The sequence below is a fragment of the Rhineura floridana genome, chromosome 3 (genome assembly GCF_030035675.1).
Source record: "Rhineura floridana isolate rRhiFlo1 chromosome 3, rRhiFlo1.hap2, whole genome shotgun sequence".
In the NCBI taxonomy this organism is placed as follows: domain Eukaryota; kingdom Metazoa; phylum Chordata; class Lepidosauria; order Squamata; family Rhineuridae; genus Rhineura; species Rhineura floridana.
In genome coordinates this window covers 99843489-99860020 of record NC_084482.1, presented here as the reverse complement: position 1 = coordinate 99860020, position 16532 = coordinate 99843489, and the positions used below count along the sequence as shown (strand labels likewise).

Genomic DNA, 16532 nt, shown 5'->3' with positions numbered 1-16532 from the left:
TTTGAGACAAGGTCATGTATCTATGAAAGCTGACAGAAGGTGTATGGCTTATGGTCAACAGTGCAATTCTGAGCTTGATTACTCAGAAAAAAGTCCCACTATGTTTAAAAAGGCCTACTCTATAATAAGTGTGTTTAGTAGTGCAGTCCTAGAAATGTATTTGTTTGAACAATCATGTTCAAACCTTGTCTTTCCTCCAAGGAGCTTTGTGATGCAGGCTAGGGTAAAAAAAGTGACTGATCCAAAGTCACTCAGGGAACTTCACAGATGAGAAGAAATTAGAACCTCCCTGGTCTAGGTCTGGCACATACCCTAGTACACCACACATACCTTTACTATATTTCAGTATCGTACCACCTAAACTTTTAATCCAGTACTATACTCATGAACTTACATACACATCAATGTCCAACTCATGTATTCCTTCAGAGTCAGTGGGACTGCTCTGGAAGATGTAGCTTGTAAACTGTAATCTCAGTATGTAAAGTTAGCAGTTCGGTACATACGTGCAACCACTTCCCAACATCCCCTGTATGCAGCCATCCATCCTTGTCTAAAGCTTCAGTGGTTTTCTCTTCATCTTTCAGGTAGCCCTTGAAAACATTTGGACCTTTCACACAGATCTGCAAGAGACAGGGTTGCTGGTAAACAGTAGGACAAACTTGTATTTTTAGAATAGGCTTATGCTAATCTATCACAATTTTACACAAGTGATGCGTACATATGTAAAGAGTCCTCATCAACTTCAACCTGTGGGTTGGACCAAGCCGCTGTTATTGCCACACAAAATTCTTATATTATAATCACTTGTCCTTGAGAACTGGCATAACACTTCTTTAGAGACACTAAACAAGAGAGGGACAGCTGCAGAGATACACAATTGACACAGCTATGGTAGAGTATCAAAAGCTTCCATATGCACATGGTTTCAGGAAGCTGGACTTGTGAGTTCTAGAAGCACAGCTGGTTGCCTTTGAGGACTAAGTGCCTACAATGAGTGGGCTGGATCATGTGTAATGTTTCCTGAGCAATGTCACCATGTCGGTGTTATATGCCAGAGTAAAACACAGAGAAAAAGTTTTCTGTTATAGCTGAATTATAGTGGTGCAAAGATTAGCTTGAGCCAACGCAACAGACTGTTAGATGTATTCTGAATGGTGAGATGTTTCAGAGGGGGCTTATCCAGGGATGGTTTTCTTTAGGAAGGAGGGATTACTTGTGACTTAAGGTGTTCTGTAATATTTGAGTTTTATTTATGAATATATAGGTTAAGCATAGGTGGGTGCAGACAGCTTAACACTCCAACCCACCCTGGGCTCCTTTGGGAGGAAGGGCAGGATATAAATACATGCAAGCAAGCAATAAATCAATAAATAAACTCTATTGCTCCCACATAAGCTTGCCAGAAAAAGGGCACTCCTGCTTCCTCAGATGCTGTTTGCTTACAGCTCCCAACCCTTTCTCTCTTGCTGTCTGTTTCCAAAATTGTAGTCGGTCTCGCAAACATATACCTTGTGCTTACATCATCCGTAGCTAGGTGTGAAATGCCTTCCCCATTCAAAGAGGATAGTTGTGTTAGTCAGTTGCAGTAAAAAAGAGTCTTGTGACATCTTAAAGACTTAAAACATTCCTTATAGCATAAGATTCTATAGTCCATGATAGTTTATGCTATAAGAAGTTTATGCTATAATATATTTGTTAGACTCTTTGTAGTTGTTCCCATTCAAATCATTCCAGAGAGGTTGCAGAACTAAGAAGTCTTCTTTTAACAATTAGCTCCCATTAAAAAAAAAACATGAGTATTAAGACACATCAAGCAGTCATTCTGTCCCATAAGTTTCTTTTGTTCAAACCCAACCTGTGATCCAGCATTGCTTCAAGGCAAATCCACAGCCATAGTTCTATTCACAGTAATGAGATAGCAATCTCACAATAGTACTAATCCTGACCAACAGCACAGGAAGGGTGTCTGTGCCACTGCTAGCATTTTACTGCAAGGAGGCTGTGTGTACAGGGCTGCAATTGTTTTCCATTACCTTTTAGGCTTAAAAAGCTACAAAGGAGTTATGTAGCAATCTTTGGTCCTTCCTCTGCTCATGTCAGTTCCAGGCATTTTTTGTTATGGCTGCGTGTGTGCCAGTGTGTGCATTTACCTAAGTAGCAGGCTTTTACCCTGCATTTAGATCACTGAGATGCAAGACTTAGTAAAATAAGAAAAGCTACTTTATTTATAGAAATACATAGTAGATAGGAAAGGCATACCTAGTTCTAACTAACCAACCAAGTTGGAGGCGCAATGCCCAGACTTGGGTATTATCCTCATGACTCAGGAGAGAGAACAAAGACAGAGATGTCTCCTCTCTCCTCAGACAGTTGAAGAAGATGGAGGAGGGGCAGGTCAGCTTCCTTGAGCATATCAGTTTACAATGGAAGGAAGTTAGGCAAAGAAGAGCACAGGTAAAGGTAGGCAAGCCTAGCCAGCTGGGGGACCCTAACTCTTATCTTCCTTCTGGAATACAAACAAACAAACCCAAACAGGAGTTGCTCTTGCCCCACTTCCAACATTTTTGCCACTATCTTGTACTAGGGTTGGACCACCAATACTCAAATAAAAGAATGATACCAAATGCCTGATTTGCTTACTTGCCTTCCTGAGTACCAGAGCAAACCCCTTTTAAACCTGGACTTATGCCCTGGAGTGAAGTTCTTTACTGCCCAGTCCTACCTGCTGTAGATTAGCCATGGATCCTGTCTCTGGCAAATGGCTTTTATAAACTACAAGTGAAACAGCAAAGAGTTAAATAAAAATACATGTTACCTCTCCTTCTCCTTTGGAAGAAAAGTAATTCAGCTCTTCAACATCCATCAGCTTGATTAAATTACAAGGCAAAGGTGCTCCTACGTGACCTGCACATCACAGAGACATCACAGAACTTCAGAGTTGGATGTGGCCTTAGAAATCATCTAATCTAACCCCCTGCTCAATGCTGGATCTACTCTCTCAACACAGAATTATTAAAGTGACAGCCCTGTTCATAGAACATTCTGGGGGAGCAGACTGCTCTGCACTGGAGTCACTGACTTCTTGCCAAGGAAACATTATATATAAGGTAAAACAAATAAAAATAAAACTGAGCAGATTATTATTATATAACTATGTGAACATTGCCCAAGTAACAGTATGTATGTTTTATTGCTAATCTAGTGAAAATATAATTGCAAAATTACTGTTATCTGCAGTGAGAAGAATGAAGGAAAGAGCACATACATCCAGAGCTCATGCCTCCCTGAGGACAATCCCAAACAGGGTCACATTTTATCATAAACTGAAGCTGGGATCTAAAGAAGTGATATATGCACTTAGGCACAGCTGTGTTTGATTGTCAGCACACCTGTAATTTCAGTTGCAACAGAGACAAACCATTGATTGGTTTTTAAAGTTCCTTGCCTTTTTGGCAGGAACAACTGCTGAGCCCAAAACAGCAAAGATAAACCCTGATTGTGCATGTGATTTTTCCTGCATGAATACACATGGCATCTCAGGAGTCTGATCTAATTGTTTTCAAGGTTAAACAAGCTAATTAAACGTTTATTTTAAAATGGAACTACTTGAGAGGCTGCCTTATCTCTTACGGTATATACCCAGTAGGGCACTACAAGGACAGCTTTCTCCTTAAAGTTCTAAAAATATAAGAACTCTGCTGCACAGTAACTCAGCAGGACTTTCAGGTTGACTGCCCCTATTTTGTGGAATAGCATCCCTGTTGAGATATGATAGGAACCCACTATCAGGCACCAGAAACAACTGAAGATAGTTTTGTTCTGACAAGCTTTTCTAGCTGGGTGAAAAGGTCTCTGCCTTAGGTGCCATTTTGTATTGTTTTAGTTGTTGTTTTTGTACTGTTTTAAAACTATTTTAGGTGTTTTATGGTATTTGTAAATCACCTTAAGACACAAACCCTGCCTGGTTTCTTACCTGATGTCCAGTCCCCTGGAGTAGTAAAGGTACAACCAGCTGTGCATTCTGTTTGACCATAGCCTTCATAAACCTGTAAAAAATACAAAATAATGTAAGAAGAGATCTGCTGAGTTAGAACAAAGGTCCATCTAGTCCAACCAGATACCTTTTGGAAGCCCACAAACAGGACACGAGCACAACAGCAGTCTCCCATTTGTATCCCCAGCAACAGGCATTCTGAAACCTACATCACGTGCAGAGCAATGATTATCAGCCAGCAAAGGGGAAGCCAGCAAAAGGGGAGCTGGTGCAAGGGGAACCAGCAGGAAGGTACGCAGCATCCAACTGCCGTTCGGGAGTCTCCAGGCCAGCTGAACAGTGGTTCAGCGAGGAGCTGTCCAAAGGGACCGCTCAGTAAAAGCCAACTCTCACGAATACCCCTACTGGAGAGTAAGGACTCTCCACTGACTTCCATTGCAATTATTTTCTAAGACAGACCTTTTCCCCGGCATAACCTTTGCCTGGATCAGGACCTGCAGGAGTGCTCCGAAAACAAGTTGGATGTGGCCTAATTCCCCACCACTCTGCCCCTCCTCTGACATGCCCCCAGAATGTCCCTTTTTGGGGCCTTATGCCCGCTTACACTGGCTACCCTTCCATCAGGCTGGACTTACCTGGTGGGCCCCTGGCTGAGCTAGCAGGGTCCGCCATATCCTTAAACAAGATGATACTAATTTTATTTTATTTTTGTTAAGACTGGAAAGATAAATGAGTAATAAAGACCTTCTCTTCTTTACAATGTCAGAAGGCAAATAATTTACATTACAAATTTGTACAATCATAATTTCTGATTATTGAAATTTGAGTTGGAGAAAGCCACTAAAGGTGGATGACAAATCCCTCCTTTGTAGGAATTCTGGAATGGGGGAAGAGGATACACTTTGGGACTCTGTACCACAAGTCAGGAAAACCATTAGTACCTGGATGTGAATGGTAAAAGCCAATTATTGGTGTAATTTGTTCTATAGGTCTCTGCCCAACTTAGAAAGGCCTTCAGAGCTTGGAAAAGTTACTTTTTTGAACTACAACTCCCATCAGCCCCAGCCAGCATGGACACTGGATTGGGCTGGTGGGAGTTGTAGTTCAAAAAAGTAACTTTTCCAAGCTCTGGGCCTGCTAAAGAAGAGGGAAAGACACTGCAAGTTTGGCTCATCTCCTCTAGTGTCCCTGCCACCTTGAATGCCCATTCACTGACATAATTAAGGAGGGTGGGAGCATCCAAATTATTTCCTAGAGTGGGAGCTCTTGGAAGGCATAATCTTGGGAACACAGGTGAATCTAACAATGGGGATTCCCCTCAGACAGAACTATAAGGCAGAATAATTTGGCACCATTTTGTCTAAAGTACCTCCCCTGACCAACTTGGTCATAAATTAAAATCTAGACACAAATTCTGATCTGATCTTTACTTTTATCATTAGCTGATCTAATTACTTTTATAAGGGTATGTATATAAATGGTTCTAGAGCTGTACGCTACTAAAAAGTTACCTTAGCACATGCATTTGTGCTTGTGTGATGAAATTTCCCCCACACACCTCACCCAATCCCCAAATCTGCTCTGGAGGATTGTGGGAATCTCCAGAACAGATTTAGGGGGTGCATGGGGGGGAGAGGGATAGATTATTCCACTGCACAAGGAGAAAACCTTGTCCCAGGCTATGGCCTGAAGGCAGATAAGGCCAGCTCCCTGCTGAAGCTTAGCAGGGTCAGGTCTGGTCACTGCCTGGATGGGAGACCCCCCGGGAAACATATGTAAGCTGCCTTGGGTTTCTATCATGAAAAGAAAGGTGGGTTATAAATGTAAGAAATAAATAACAAGGAGAAAACATTGCACTGATGGAACAATTTGCTTAGTGCTATGTTGAATGCAATCTTTAATATTTACATACTGATTCCATTTCCCTTATGTACGTGTTTGGTTCTTATTGAGTTATAAGTTAATATTATAGCTTGTTTTTAACAATCTAGCTTTTCCCTAATGGTAGCAGAATTTCTCATGAGAAAAAAAAGTGCATCTGGATGCAACTTACCTGACATCCTAGGGCTGCTCGAAGGAAACCCAAGACAGTGGGTGAAGCAGGAGCAGCTCCTGTTACAATCATTCTTACACAACCACCGAGGCTTGCCTGTCAGACAAAGATAATTTGAAATACAACCTCATGAAGACAGACTATATTTTACATATTAGCACAGTATACTTTCGGCTTTTGGGGACAACACAAAGACCAGCCTATCTGTTAGATCTAATCTAATCCTATTCTACCTCTATTTCCAAACCGCTTCCCCACATTTGTAAAGATCACTCTACATGCCATGAAGAGCTGCATCTATGACCTTGCCACATAAAACACACCTTAATCTAGGTTAATGATGTACCCCAGGAGAATTGGAGGGGGGGAGGAAACTCTGCTTCCACTGCCAATGCTTACAGGTTTCCACTTACTGCAGTTAACTACACTAATCATGTTTGCTTTCAAGGACAATGTAAGGTGCTAGTTTTAAACTATTAAGCCCTAAATGCCCCAAGGCCTATATATCTACCTGTACAAATCCTCCTGCACATTCAGCTGTGTTGTAAACCACTTTCATTTTCATTGGTGAGCACAGAACCAGAGAATATATCACTAAGATTCAGAAATGCTCATAGGTACCCTTGCCAAGTCCTGAATCTGTGTCTTGGGATCACTTCACTGTGATTAAGCATAAATTAACCAGAGCTGTGATTTAGATAGCTTAAATTATTTTCCCCTGGGGGACCTGTGGCAAAATCAGCAGAGCGTTTCTGAATGCATACCATAGGCCACATAAAGCATTTTGTCTTCATGTGATGTAAAATCTTGGGTTGTATGTATCCAGTGATGGGTTTACACTAGTGGAAAATGCTTACTCTTGTTCAAGTTCAGGCACTCAGTTTTCATGGATTCCCCCACACACACTGCAACCCCCTGCAAAGTTGTTTCATATGCATGTGAATTTGCATGATAAGGGGATAGGGCTTCTATAACAAAAATGGCACTTGTTTGGAGTCTCTAAAATATTTGTTTGCTCCAGTAATTCTGGATTAGTCACTTTAATAGCAACATTTTCTGTGATTTTTGCAGCTTAGGTACTTGTGAGCTTGTATAAAACTATATGGCCAATAGACAGTGAAAGACTGGTTGAATCTTAAGCAAGTTGGTTCCCTCTTCTGCAAAGCAGGTCCGGCCCTGGATTCATTCCTGGAAATTAACTCGAGGAGCGTAGTAATGCTCACCTCAAAAGGACAGGCAAGCATTAGAAACACCATAATTTTCCCCCAGCTCAGATTAAAATCAAAACTGGAAGAGACTTCCTGGTTTACCTCTGCTTTGAAGGAACTACACACAGAAAAACTGTTGCTAGAGGGCAAACACCTGTTCCATGGCAGGGATCCACTTGGCCCAGGGTTTGTCTCCATCCATATGAATAAACAGGCCAAAGGCCTCACCTGTATATACTGCTGCTGGGGACAAAATCCCATCTTTCAGAGGGGTCTTTTTGGGCAAGAGGGTTCTCTGAGAAGGGTTGCTTTTTGCCCTCCAGACGTAGTTTTTCCAGGTGCACTCTTTAAAAGCCAATTCTAAATGCCAATTTGCCAAATAATTTCCTGGTTTTCCCATCGCAACCCAACATGAACAAGGAAGGAACTCGCCCACCTGGAAGCTGTATCTATGGTTTTTGCAATGTTCAGTGAAAACTACTATTTCATTTCTGTAACAAATTCCTTCCATAAGGGCCAGTTTTAACAGATCCCTACCTGTATTTTGTTAAAGAAGAGTTTATCCCACAGACTGTCATTTCTAATTATTCCACTTTGAACTTCCGCCTTTTTACGCTTGGCAGCAAATTCCAGAAGCCAGCGTTTCAGTGGGGTGTCTGCTTGACTGAAGATCTAAGAGAATGCAGGATGGGAGGAGCAGAGCAAAAAGAATGCGTAGCTTAGAAAGGAAGGAAGGAAGGAGGACCAAATTTATCACCAGCATCATAAGTAGACAAGGCACCACAGATGCCAACAGTATAATTGTTTGAATTAATTATAACTACACCACTGCTAAAAGTTAACAAAATCTGCTGCAATTCAGTTTGAATTATGCTTTCTTGTTTCTTCCCTCCTATGGGAAAACCAAATCACTGAAAAATGTTTATGGAGATTAAGGTATCCTAAGGGCTTCCACTATGTAATTAGCTTGGCATAGCTATATAGAATTCTTCAGGATATTGCAGCAACAGAATCAAAATATCTGGTTGCTGCAGAGCAGTTCCCAGCTCTTTAATGAGCTAATTGTGGCTGGTTGTTATTTTTATGAATGTTTTATGCAGTGGCAATTATGCCAGATTTCCAAGTCAAACCAACCTAATATTCATCAGTAATTATTTTATAAACAGCTCTACATAGAAAAGCATTAAGAAGTGAAATTCGAATTTCATTCACATTGCTGTAACAGCTTAAAGTGTGTCAATTCACAAGCTCCTTTTCCTATTTGAAAATCCATTCTCATGTATTCAGTACAGGGGAACAGCCAAGATATGAAAAGCAAACAAATGGCAGCTGCTAGCAAATCACAGGTGCAGAGGTTCCAGTCCTTAACAGACTGCTGCTAGGATATATTTCAGGGGTGGGGAACCTTTTTCAGACCGAGGGCTGTATTCCCTCCTGTGCAACCTTCCAAGGACACATACTAATAGTAGGTGGGGCCATTGGCAAAAGTGGGTGGAGCAACAAATATAAATTTTACCTTTGTACAATAGGCTAGTTTCTACACACACACCCTTCTCTGTCATCCGTTCAGATAAGTAAGAGGCATTAAACAGAATTCAAGGATACACTCCACCCGGGCAAAAATCACTCAGGGTGTCAAGCAGGGCCAGTGAGGAGTGTGGCCTAGGGATAGTTTCAAGGATACAGAGACCTGCAGGCCGCATTCAGCCCCCAGGGCTGAGATTCCCCACATCACCCCTGATGCATTAATTGGCAAATGTCATAATTTATATACACATGCTTGCCTTCCGCATTAGATTTCATACAAATATTTTTAGATGGGAACAAATTCCTAAATAAAAAAGACCCATAGTGTCTAAAAGTCTATTTCATATCTAGGGAAGTGGATACTGAAAACCTAGAAGAGAGGTGGATACTGGTAAGATTTGTTGTTGTTATGTGCCTTCAGGTTGATTATGACTTATGGCGACCCTATGAATCAGCGACCTCCAATAGCATCTGTTATAAACCACCCTGTTCAGATCTTGTCAGTTCAGGTCTGTGGCTCTTGTTTGGTCTTCCTCTTTTTCTACTCCCTTCTGTTTTCCCCAGCATTATTGTCTTTTCTAGTGAATCATGTCTTATCATGATGTGTCCAAAGTATGATAACCTCAGTTTCATCATTTTAGCTTCTAATTATAGTTGTGGTTTAATTTGTTCTAACACCCAATTATTTGTCTTGTACAAGGTCTATGGTATCTGCAAAGCTCTCCTCCAACACCACATTTCAAATAAGTTGCTTTTTTTCTTATCCGTTTTTTTCACTGTCCAACTTTCACATCCATACATAGAGATTGGGAATACCATGGTCTGAATGATCCTGACTTTAGTATTCAGTGATACATCTTTACATTTGAGGACCTTTTCTAGTTCTCTCATAGGTGCCCTCCAGCCCTAGCCTTCTTCTAATTTCTTGACTGTTGTCTCCGTTATAGGATATATGCATCAAATTTATAGGCCAGTCCTGGGATGCTGGTTTGCTGGGTATATCAAGCATAGTGCAGTCATGATATCATTGGAAGAAGTGAAATCATTTAGATCAAGACTAACAAACACACACCCCTCCCACATTATGCATGCACGGGAATCACCAATTAAGTCTATGGTAACAGTGGAACACCATGATGATATCACCTTTCCTAGTGTACAGTGTACATCCAACAAACAAGGCATAGGCACAGACAGTCTATAGTGAAACAGTCTATAGGGCCTTCATGTCTGAAGCCTCCCCACCCAGTAGTGAGGAGCCTTGCATTTAGAAACCAGAGGCTGTCCAGGAAAAAGGTTTGAGTCTTATCTAAGATAACACATTTATAGTTGCTTTTTGCAAGTCAGAGCAAAGAGATAAGGTATCTTAGATAAGGTAGAGTGGAAGCTGTATTGTTTGTATGGATATGTTATTACGAAATTTTGTATTTTGCTTTTCTTGTAAATCACTTTGGGATTCCTTTCAGCTGGGTGAAGCAATAAATTAATTTAATAAATCTCACAGGCCATGCAACTATGGCCTTCACAAGTCAAAGCTTATCTTTTGGGGATCTTGCTAGCAACAATACATTTCAGATAAGAAGAAAAAGGCATGGACAGTGGGACTAGAACCACAAGCTTCCCACTTCTGTTCAGTGTCCTATCCACACAGCCATAGCAGCAGACAGAAGGGAAACCCATGATGGTTTCTCCAGACACTGTTGCTCCCCAGAGGCTAGTCCAGTGACATGTTCCCTTCCTTTCCTCCCTAGCACCTTCCATGGAACCCAGGGATCTGAGTCATAGCCTAAGCTCATGTGTCAGAATTCACTAGAGTCAAGTCCCATATTCGAGTAAACAATTTCCAAACTCCAGATACAGACTGGCATCTCCTATGTTAATGAAGAGGATATACAAGCTATAGTGACCACATGTAACAACAGGTATATGCAATTTAGCTACAACTGGAAATTACTTTTACTTTTCACATGCTATACTCTAAATAAGTAAGTTACTGTGGCAGAGTGAAAAATGCATCAGTCAAGGAATTCAAGGAGCAAAAAGGAGTCTCCAATAAGTCCATTACCTATACAGGATAGTAAGACTGAAGATCACCGACTCTTTTAATCACTAATATGAATGTTAGGCTTACCTTGTCATACATTCTGTTTAGCAGTCGTGGCACAACAGGAAAGATGGTTGGACGCAGTGCTTTCATATCATCAGACAACAGGCGAATGTCCCCTTGGAAGAACCCAATTCGTCCCCCATGGCAATACACTACAGACTGTGATGGGCAAGGCAAAGGAAATTAATTATTTTAGTTCAAACACATGCATAGCAAGTATTCTTTCTCCCCATTTTAAATAATGGTTTCTTAAGGATTTGGGTGTTTCTGAACAATACGTTTTGATCTGGGGTCCACTATGGGTCATTTCCTCCTACATACAAAGAGTCCTGCCCTTCCCCAAGTATGTATTTGCATAGACAACTTAATGTGTGAACCAGATAATTTATGAATTGGCAACAGCTGCTGTTATCATGGTGCCTGGAAAACTGCCCCTAAGGTTGTTTACTGCTAAAGGTGGTACCCGATGCTATCTGTCCACTGGCAGAAGGAATTTGTCAGTAGAATAAGGTAGGGAGGCACTTTTCTGTGATTCCTCTTCTCTTGCAATCCCCCACGTCCAAATCTGCTCCAGAGAGTTGATGGACCTTCCAGAACAGATTTAGGGGCAGTGTGGGAGTCTGTAGGGTGAAGCACCAAAAATGGCCTCCATCCCCTATTCCATTAACAGATTCATTCTGTCAGTAGACAGATAGTACTGGATACCACCCATTGTCTGTAGCATCCATTGCCTGGTTCATAAATTATATCAATCCATATGCACAGCCAGGCTAACACCCAGGCTAATGGGGGCTGCTTGCACATAGCACAAAATGTCTTATATAAATACACTTGGAATATATTCGAATAGACCTGGTGCTGGATCCAGAGTGCTGGATTAGGGAACAAGTGATTCTGCTGAGAGTCTAAGAAAGTCACAATTCTGACTTAATCAAAAGGAGGACATAAATGAAGATGTATACATTCCTCACACCAAAATGTCCAATTTCTAGTCTCTCAGAAAACACAAATATATTTTTAAGAAGGGTATTATTTAATCTCTGGGACTTTCCCTTCGTTTGGACAGTAACTGGACTAATCTCAAAACTATATAAAAGTCTCTACAAAATAAACATTTTTGTATATCTTCTGAAAACTACACTTGATGCTGTGATTCATCCTGTGCTGGGCACAATTTTCTTTAGGCCCAGCTTTGGTTCAGTGGAATACAAGAACGTTCATTCAATCATGAATTCCACTAGAAATTTCAGCACTAATTTTGGAGCATTCAGTATCCAATTATGCTGCATCTTATGTGTTCTGCAGGCTAGAAGTTAAGAAAGGCGGTCTGTGGCAAGGAGGTGCCACAGGTCTGAAGCTTAAAAATTTCCCCTTCCAAGTGGAAAAAAGGTACATTAAGCCCATGACATTTTGGGAGCAAAAGTGGTTTTAGTTTTATAGAAGGTTCAGTGGCTGCAGTTGCACACCACACTGCAACCACTAGCTAGCGGCTAAACCATGGATGTGCACAGCAGGAATGAGCAGCAATGAATCTCAGACTCATGCATTTTCCCCTCTCTTCTTTCAATGCAGCCAAGATAAGTTCAGAAGCCTCCACTTCTAGTTAAGTGCAGCTTCTCATGTCGTCTAAACCTGGGACTGTGGTTAACATTAACTATGGATAGTTGAAATAAGCCAGGTTCAGAAACCATGGTTTGACCTTGGTCTGTTGAAACTGACCATGTTGAAACTGCTTTTCTCAGCCATGTTGAGGAGAGGAGGAGGAGTTTGCAAACCCAACACTCACTGTGCTCATTGTTACTTATGCACATCATGCTAAACTATGGCTTAGTGTGGCATGCAAATGTGACCATTATTCATTCACAGGTTTATTGATCAATAGGAAATAGACGACTTCCACTGACACTAAGACCTTACCTGTACCATCCTCTCAAACATGTGTGCTAAAGGCAAATAGGAAATGTGTACATCCTCATATGTAGGAGACCACTGACTCTGGAAAAAAACAAAAACAAGGAGCCCCACGAGGCTCAGGTCAGTCTAGACAGGTTTCTTACCTGTATCACTCTTTCAAACATGTGAGCCAAAGGCAGGAAGGAGATGAGCACATCGTCCTGTCTCGGAAAGATCACTTTCTGCAGATGAAGGGCATGGGAGACAGAAAGGAAAGAAACACTGACAGGAAGACACAACAAGAAAGTCATAAAACAATAAAAAAGAAAAATGCCACCAAGAGGAGCAAAAGGGGTAAAGATTATTAAGCGAGAAAAAAGAGAACAGTGTTTGAAGTAATGCGTTAGGCCACAACACCAATGGAACTATGTTAGCAGGAGTGGTGAAGAACACAAGGATGTATGCAGAGAGCTCTCTCCGCTGCACAGAGCATGTGTCGAGAGCTGGGCTGTGAACATGCCCTTCTACCAATGCGCTTGGGCTTTGTGTAATCTGTCCTTGACACTCCTGTTGCCCTGTGACGTTGCAAGGTAAGGCACTGCTCTTTATCCTAAGGAGTTTTCTGCAAAGGTGTCCAATTACTAAGCAATAAATCCAAGTGCCTATATTCTCCTGTATTAGGAACACAGGAAACAAGTTTTATACCAGGTCAGTCTATTGGTCCAGGTTGACAGGAAACATCTTTTCAGACTTTCAGGCAGGAGTCCTTCCCAATCCTTGGAGATGCTGGGGATTAAATCTGGGACATTTTGCATGGAAAGCATGCACTGAACCACCAAGCTATAACTTTTCCTTTTTGCACACACACTGATTGGACAATGGTTTAAACTTTATTTCCAAATATCCATTTCAGCATTAGCAAGCATTCAAAAGATCAAGATCACCAAATTTGATCATAAAGTTGCCAGCTTTTTTCCCCTGGCAGGGTTTTGCATTTAACAGCTGCCTGATAAGCAGAGCCACAGCTCAGTGAACAGAGCCTGTGTGTTTGCAGGTAAAAAGTCCCAGATTCAATTCCTGGCATTTTCAGCTGGAAAAGTCTCTTGCCTGGAAAGCTGCTACCAGCCAGTTTAGATACTAAGCTTGATACATCAATGATCTGACTCGGTATATAAAGCAGCTTCCTAGGTTGCTCAATAGAAATGTATCAGTTTATGCTTTTGGGGAGGGTGGAGGTATGTGACAGGAAAAGTAACCTGTTAAATTCTGTTTATTAGGCACAGAAATCCTACCAGGAAAAAAAAGATGGTAACGTTATGAACCAATTTTGCAATTTTGATGTACTAAATGCCTGCTGAGGCTTAAATGGGTACTTAGGTATCAACTTTATAAACAATATGTCATGTTAGTTAATACCTAAATGCTTTTGCTGCCCTGATCACAAAATGTTCTAAATCACAAAATGGAAGGGGCTTCCTTTCTGTCTTCCTCTCTTTTGTTCAAAATCCATTCAAAGGCAGAGTGGGTTGAATCCATATTATCCATAAGGGCATTCAACTATAAAGACAGTCAAAGGTAATAAATGTGGAATGAAATTGCCATAGAACTGTAAAACCATAATGCTAAACATGCTCAAGAATGGCAAAAAATACACCCAACTTTAAAAAAATTATCTTAACTACAAAAAATATGGTGAACTAACTGAAATTATGGTGATCATAAAACACACATAAAAAATATGGAGCAGTATTTCTAATCCTGATTAGTAATTCTAAGAACAGGACTATATACAGTAACTTTCTCCTGGATGCATCCATGCAGAAGCAGAGAGACTGAGTGTGTTCCTCAATTATATCAAATTTTCATGAACAACCTGATCCATTCTTAGTAAGGATGAATGGAGCAAATGGGCCTTGGTGATCCTTTGACATAGGATTTTCATAAGCAATCCTTGATTTTAACCTCCAAAGAGGTTGTCATGTAACCTCCAAAAACAATATATAATTTTGAAGGTGAAGACCTAAATATTGAATGCCTATGACTCCAATCCTGATTCACTTTCCTCTTTCCAAAAAGTTTCTAACATTAACTTCAAGTTGGGATATTACCGTCATAATACCAATGAAAATTTGAAATATTTTCTAGGCAGAAAAAGCAGTTAGACTCATTGATCATCACAGGCTACTGCTGCTAGCCTTAAGCTAGTGATGGCTGTGCTCTGCCACCCTAGTCAGAGGCAGCATGCTCTGAAAACCAGTTGCCGGAAGCCTCAAGAGGGGAGAGTGTTCTTGCACTCGGGTCCTGCTTGCGGGCTTCCCCCAGGCACCTGGTTGACCACTGTGAGAACAGGTTGCTGGACTAGATGGGCCACTTGTATTATTTTGGTATTTCTGGAGGTTTCAGTTTCCCATAAAAAACTATCAACTCTGTTTTCTCCCTTACACAGCTGGAAACCAGTGGACCAAATTTTTGTCACCCATTTTACAAACATATTCCTTACCATCTCTGGGAGAACTTAGCACGTGGAATAGAGAAAATATTAGAGACTGACTTTTTGAAAAGGATGCTAACGAAGACGCAATGGCGATACAATCATCCAAATTTTCAACTTGGTACTATCATTATAAAAAACACAGAAGTCTTTCTCAATATCTGGTTAACATAACCAATGCGCCACTGAGAAGGGCTTTAACATCCCTTTGCCTGTAGACCATGCCCTCTGCATATCTTGAAGGGAGGTTTCGTAAGCTCCCTGTCGAACAACACCTCTGTCCTTGTGGTGTTGGTCAAGTGGAGGATGTTATCCATTATGCCCTCCACTGCCCAATTTACAATGTGATCAGGCCCAAATTACTAATGGTGGATGAACTTAAGGGTTCTGATGTCGAAAAACTGAATTATCTTCTTGCAGATGTGTTTCCGACTGTTAGCAACCAAGTCGCTACTTTTGTCCTGCTTTCACTTAAACTTAGAAAGAAATACTTAAGCTCTTAGTTGTAGCACTGGTTTTAGCTTGTTGTAATCCTTTTCTTTTATATTTAATGTTTTTTTCATTATTTTATTGTATAATTTTATTTTGTTGCTTGAATGTTGTTGTATTTCATAGTATGTTATCCTATGTTTATGTTATGACTTGTGGTTACAACATTAAACTTTACTTACATAAAAAACGATCAACCCAGCTGTCTTTGAAAAGATGGCCAGAGTACCAACAGATGTGCCAAGGCAGGCTGACCTCTCAAAGAGACAGTTTCACATCCTGTAATAATTTATTCACCTCATATGATTCTGCTGTTAATCTTTGCAATAAAAATAAATCAAATAGAATATTCACCTCTGTCACTTTCAAAAAACCTGAAAAATCAGCAACCACATTCCCATGAGTCAGCATAGCACCTTTAGGGTTACCTGGAGAACGGAAAAAGAAAAAAAATCAAAGGAACACTTAAGAGTTTCTAAAACTAAACCAAAGGAAATTCCTTTCAGTTTCCTTAGCTGGATGATAATATAGTACAGAGATGAACCTATGGTCCTCCAGAAGTTATTGTTGGACTCCCAACTTCCATCAACTCCAATAACCGTGGGGAATCGTCAGGGATGATGGCAGCTGTAGTCCAGCAACTTCTGGAGGACCACAGATTCTCCACCAATGGCAAAGCTGAACCACCTTTGGGACTCAAACTCTGGCCTTTGTGGCATACATTTGAAATCCACACCAACACAACTGTGGTTAAAACAGAATTCCAT

At 40.9% G+C, this 16532-nt stretch overlaps 1 protein-coding gene across 3 annotated transcripts in view; it reads right to left on the bottom strand.

Annotated features, from left to right (window-relative positions):
• ACSL6 (acyl-CoA synthetase long chain family member 6) overlaps positions 1-16532 on the bottom strand; it is a 76946-nt gene that overhangs the window by 12214 nt on the left and 48200 nt on the right. For 2 of the 3 annotated variants that reach the window (XM_061617071.1, XM_061617073.1), the window contains exons 10-17: positions 16120-16193; positions 12810-12887; positions 10917-11051; positions 7796-7930; positions 6051-6146; positions 3977-4049; positions 2819-2907; positions 507-623 (exon numbers count right to left, since the gene is read on the bottom strand). In XM_061617071.1, the coding sequence (XP_061473055.1) occupies positions 507-623; positions 2819-2907; positions 3977-4049; positions 6051-6146; positions 7796-7930; positions 10917-11051; positions 12810-12887; positions 16120-16193 (797 nt within the window). Of the gene's footprint in view, positions 1-506; positions 624-2818; positions 2908-3976; positions 4050-6050; positions 6147-7795; positions 7931-10916; positions 11052-12809; positions 12888-12949; positions 13028-16119; positions 16194-16532 lie in introns of all 3 variants that reach the window. The other variant, XM_061617072.1, reaches the window with a different exon arrangement.